Source organism: Pelobates fuscus, chromosome 1, assembly GCF_036172605.1.
Source record: "Pelobates fuscus isolate aPelFus1 chromosome 1, aPelFus1.pri, whole genome shotgun sequence".
Taxonomy (NCBI): domain Eukaryota; kingdom Metazoa; phylum Chordata; class Amphibia; order Anura; family Pelobatidae; genus Pelobates; species Pelobates fuscus.
The window spans coordinates 85,159,908-85,165,907 of record NC_086317.1 but is presented as its reverse complement, the minus strand read 5'-3'; the positions used below and the strand labels follow the sequence as shown (position 1 = coordinate 85,165,907).

At 36.6% G+C, this 6,000-nt stretch overlaps 1 protein-coding gene across 2 annotated transcripts in view; it reads right to left on the bottom strand.

Moving 5' to 3' along the window:
• Positions 1-3,811: 3,811 nt before the first annotated feature.
• FOXN1 (forkhead box N1) overlaps positions 3,812-6,000 on the bottom strand; it is a 63,285-nt gene continuing 61,096 nt past the window's right edge. For both annotated transcript variants that reach the window (XM_063449958.1, XM_063449959.1), the window contains exon 10: positions 3,812-4,206. In XM_063449958.1, the coding sequence (XP_063306028.1) occupies positions 3,935-4,206 (272 nt within the window). In that variant the 3' untranslated portion in view covers positions 3,812-3,934. The remainder of the gene's footprint in view (positions 4,207-6,000) is intronic.

The following is a 6,000-nucleotide window of genomic DNA, read 5'->3' as shown; positions in this document are numbered from 1 at the left end:
TAGTGAAATTAAAACTGAATTACAAAATAGCTGATTCAGAAACAATTCTGACTCAATACACTACAATTTTTTGTTTAGTAAATAAACCTTCTAGCAAGAGGTTAATGTTTATACAGCTAGGTAGGTTGGTTTATTCTACTACTCTGCTTGAAGGATCCCACCAGGCATATCATCTCATCAGTCCAAAGGACATCCATCATAAGATGTACCAGGGCACTGCATGCTAGGTTGACCTCAGACTGAAATACCCACATGTTCTACAATCAACCTTCCTCCCCCAATGTATCCTGTGTCATAGATATTGGCCTCCACTGTTTCATTGTAGTCCTTCAGCCATAGGAAGCCCTGGCAAATGGAATAGCCGAGGAATGATGGGATGTGGAATTGTGGAAGTACAGACCTCTGATCTTTCCATAATGCCACCAAAAATGCAAATCGCACCTTGCAGGACACTCTGATCCCTTGAACAAATCTCAGTCTTATGAGGAATTTTGTTTCTTGCCACCCACTTGAAAGCTCCTTCCTCTCTTTCACTTATTACTATATAGCATTGTTAAATATTCTTATTGTTTCTACAGAAGGATTTCACTTAATTTTACCTATTCATTTAAAAACACCGAAAAAACATTTTTTCATATATAAAAAATGTGAGAGATATGAAAACACAACAAACAAAACAACATTGATTTTATGCATTGCATTTTAGTGAAGCTTTATACAAATGTAATGTTATTATAATACAAAACTTTGAAATCAAACCATGTCAAACATGGTTCTTGTGCCATATCAATTGAAAGGGGCTATGTACAAATGTATTGGCAATTACCGAAATGGGGATGACATCGCTAATATATTTCATTTTTATACTGAGTAAGTATCAGTCTGTTAACAATTGTGCAAAACGATAAGGCAGCACTGTTATTGGTTAATAGCTAAGATGCATTTATAGTCAATAAGTAACTCCCATCAACAAAACATGAACATCAGTTTCTCAATTTAATACACAGATACAAGATACTGTGAATTATTTTGTTTTACAATTTTCATTTTTGAAGGTTTTTGTTTTGTTCAATGTAAGCTAACCCCTTCCCTCCAATTGTTTTGTTATTTTAGCAGGGCTGTTCTTGTAACAACGGAAGGATCACTAAAGGAACCCAGAACTCTTCATCTCAATGAAGTGGTCTTGGTGCAGTAGACCATTAGTTCTAATGCTGCAAAGTAAAACATTGCCGTTTAGTTGATGCAGCAATGCTTACGTTGCAGGATTAAACATGCCTCTCGTGGATATATTCCTGACTGTCACAAACTCGCAGATAACCTCTATTTCATTGGAGGAGTGCAACGCTGGGGCACATGTGCTTTTCGCCACCAATGCACTTCTATGAGGAGCATTGGATTGGATGAAAGACATAAGTATTCCTAGTGCTATTGCGTTCCTTTACTGTTTATAGTGAAATATTTAAAATCTAGAATCTTTTAAATTAGTGCAAATCTTTAAAACACATCAGGATTAACCACTCTCACGCACTGAAGCCAAGTGACTAAAATGCGCAAATGTCGTGGATTGACCGGGTTAATCTGGACAATGACACTGATGTGCCTGTAAAAGTAATTAATTAAAAGTCTTTGTACACATGTCAAAAAAAAAAAAATTAAGTTAGCGGAACATTTTAGAAAAGGGATATGAATTCTTAGTCTGGCAATTCAAGTACTGCTATTTTTTATTTTTTTTTGATGAAAGTGAATTCAGTAGGCATTAAATTGTGCTAAACATCTGACTTTTACAAACGGGAGTGTAGTCTATGATACAGGTAATTTAGGGCCCAGTCTCTATCTAGAGGATTTACTTACTAAACTGAAATATTTGTGAGAACCATTGAACCTACTGGCAATTTGAGGCCACAGTAGACCAAACTGGAAATATAAACATGTCTAAGAATTTTCCAGTACTTTGAGTTAAGCCTACATTTCGTATTTTCCTTGCAACTTCTCCACTAATTCCAGTTAAGCAAATAAATCCCGATGTTTAGTATTATCAAGTATGAACCCCCCCCCCCCCAAATCTTCTATTTGTAAAGATATATGGAGCAAGTCAATAACTAAGAAATCTGTTACCGCCAGTAAGATTGGGCCCATGCTCCACTTTTTCAGCCACAAATATTTACACAATAAAACTGAAGTTTATTACAATTTTAACAATTCTAGTTGCTATCTACAATAATATTAGGCAGAATTAGCACTTTGTATTATCTGCTCTGTTATCAAATACATATCGGTTTTTATAACACTGAAAATACATATTTTTCCAACAATAACAGCTGGTTTCCCCAACTGTTGAAATCTCTCAGAATCCTCTTCTTGCAATTTGTTTGCGGGAGTTCTAGAGCAGAGCAAATAACACAGGAAGAGTTCCGCCCACCTCCGCCTGCATTCTAATAGTGAAATAATATTGTCAAGTATAGATAACAGGTTCCTTTATATTCCCTAACATTGAAGACATGTGAGAAGACAATGTCATTTTGAAAAAAAGTGCAATGGGAAAATCCACCAAAAAGCAAGGAGTGCACAGCTAAAACCTATAAACGCCACACCTGCTTTATGAATACCATACAAATTAATGGGTATATTTTTTGAAAATGAAAGAAAAAAAAATTCTGAGTACAACTGAAATGTTTCTGAGTTCCTTGTATCAATATGTAGGTTCCAAACAAGAGTGCGCAAGTTCCGACTGCATGACTCTTTTGCATATATTAGGACTCTCTGAAATTCTCGAAAATTTACATTTCTGTCTTCTTATTTATCTTTAAATTGGTGACTTGTTCCTCTGTGCCATTTAAAAAAAAAGCAAATGAATCCTAAATGTAAATCGTTTGAAAGTTTTCTGTTTTCCTCTTCGATCTGATGAAACTGGAAGAAAATGAACTATTTACAAGTAACAAATATACATTAACACTAGACGTTAAAAGCTAACATATGATGTGATTGTCCTGAACTCTCTCTTTTAAACTAGAGTTCGATTATGCGTACACTAGGACAACTGCCGCAATTATTCACCCAATGCTGTAATGGACTGTTAATTTCAGCACAGAAATAGTAACGGCTGAAATGTAATATTAATTAAAAGAATCATTTAAAAAAAAAAAAATATCACTCTGTGCTTGCAATTCGCTTGTATACATAAAATCTTTATATATATATAAAAAAAAACAAGAACTCCTGTTGATAATATTAAGGATGAATTTGAGAACGATGACGTTATCTAGACTCAATGTCCAGGGCTGAAACGATTACAATGGGCTGCTGTGTTTTTAAATTTTATTTCTAGAAAAAAATAACTTAATGCTTGTAATAAGTTATGTTTCTGTGTACGCATGTGTACATACAGAATTAAAAGATTTTAATTATATTTCAAAATTAATTTTATTTTAATGATCTTTTACAGTCAGCATGATGTTTGCATTTTATTAACTATTATTGACTGACTGTAAAGTGAACATTTTCTTTAAACTGTGTACAATCAGTCATCTGACACAGTTGCTTAATATTGGTATTTTTTGTAATAGTAAGCCTTCATTTTACAGGTTACAATTATAGAATAATGGCCTAGGCCTGCTAGCCACTTACACCTTCAGATACTGTCAATAGAATTGTGATCCCTTAAAATGGGGAAAAGCCACATTAAGACAGCTATGTTCAAATTAAACAAATTATAAAAGTGGTTCTTTAAAATACAGTAAAAAAGAAAGGAGATTAAAGGAAAATAAATATTTCAACCGTTACTATTTCCTTTATTAATTAACAGTAGATTTGTTCCTTGTTAAGTGGTAAATTATAAAATTTAGAAAGCTCTAGGGAATTGTAGCTCCACGTAGCTTTTTCTTTAGTTCAGTCTAGAGAGAAAAATGTATTGGGTGCTTTGGAAATTTCTTTTGGTTTACACGATTGCAACATGCTTGGAGCCAGACGTGTTAATGTATGATGGCATCGCAGTATCCAGTTCCATGAAAGACGAATACACGGTGGTTAGATGGATGTCCCCTAATCCCATTTGTGAAGCACTAGTAGGGGAACTAATGTCAACGCTGTTGCCAACACCGTTTCCATTGTGAAGGTAATACTGCGGCGGAGGTGGAGTTGGTGAGGAAGAAATAAGATTCAATGGATCCAAAGCCAAGCTGTCATCCTTTAACTCCTCCCAAAGATTCCCTGTCAATCCAAACAGAAATACTTATTAATTTCATTAAAATTAGGATGCAAATCAGTAAATTATTGAAAAATGATGGAGAAATCTTTCAGGTGCTAAATTTATCTACAATACAGTAATGACTTTTTTTGAGAACCATACAATTTATATTGCATATCCATAAAAAAAACTGTGCAAATCCACCTGTCTCTGGGGAATTTAACACTGCCCTACACCTGCCTGGCTACAACCCCAAAATTACACCACTCCTTTGTGCTAATTAAGAGACTGTCCATGTTGTCTGGTCTTGTTCACTAGAGTTCGGTGGCTCCCTTACAAATAGGTCCAAACCCCAATGATTCTTGGTCATTTGTGGCTCTATTAACTGTGAGGATGACTAAGTTACTTAAGTGAGCTTTACCCACTCTTTAAACTATATTAAACTATTTTGACATTGATGAACACATGGTTGACATCAATACCGTTATGCAGATATTGCACTAAATATGTACACTTTTATTTGAGCACTGAACTGTTAATTTATATGTAAGAGTTACACCATATGTAACTGCAATATGTCTTACTTTATTACACTATACGATTGTTCTAAAGATAAATAAATGTCTTTCACTGCACTTGCAAATCCAAGGATGTTTATTAAGCGAAAGGACACAAACATTCAACATTTTCTACCTAATGCAAACCTTACCCATCGCCATCCCCGGCCACTTCTTCAAGACCATAACCCGCCTTTTCAACACCTTCATATAAGCAACCAAGGATCACACAAAAAATTCTCACATGTCCTAAGCTACAGGGTGGTCTCGGGCTGCCCGACATCGAACATTACCACAAAGCTATGATCCTAGCCAGAATCTATGAATGGGCAAATCCCAAGAATCCGAAACACTGGGTGTACCTGGAAAGCCTGGGATTCCAGGACCAGATATGTACAATCCCATGGCAGGAGAGAGCAGGCCCATCCCTCACCCCGAAATACACATCCCACCCCACTATACCAGCTATGCTGAAGGTATGGAATAAACTCCGATCACAACATAATGTCTCAGCCCACCCGTCACCGCTTTTCCCCATACCCAAGCCCCTACAGCTCCACCTGAATCAAAAGGGGACCCAAGACGCCACAGGCCATAATCTGCCCTACCTTAGACTAGGTTCTCTGCTCAGTACTCAAGGTCTGAAACCCATGACAGAGATCTTACCAACCATAACACCCCATACCCCCCTACAAAGATTTAGCTACTCCCAACTAACACACCTCTTCAAATCAAATCCCACCCTTCTGAAGGGCAACAGAGAACTCACCATGTACGAAACCACATGCTGCGCCTAAACCATTAGAAAAAAACATTTATCCACTTTCTATAAACTACTACAACAAAAAGAAACACTTACTTATCCGAAATTCCTAACCCATTGGGCCACAGAACTCAATATCACATTCAATGAAGAAGAACACAAAAACATAATGACCAACATCTTCCGCACCTCAGTTTGCACTGCTATCCATGAAAGCAATTACAAACGAGTTTCTAGATGGCACTACACGCCCTCACACCTCCAACATCTCTTTCCCAATACCCTGGACACATGCTGGAGATGCGGTCAATCACAAGGTAACGCAGGGCATATATGGTGGCGATGCGGGATAATCCAAAGCTTCTGGACATGCATGCTGACAATAATTCACATGATCACAGGCAAACAATTACCTCCTACACCAAAGTGACAATATTTCTTCTATATCCCATACCCATACCTAGAGACAAACGTACACTACTGAACCACTCCTAACC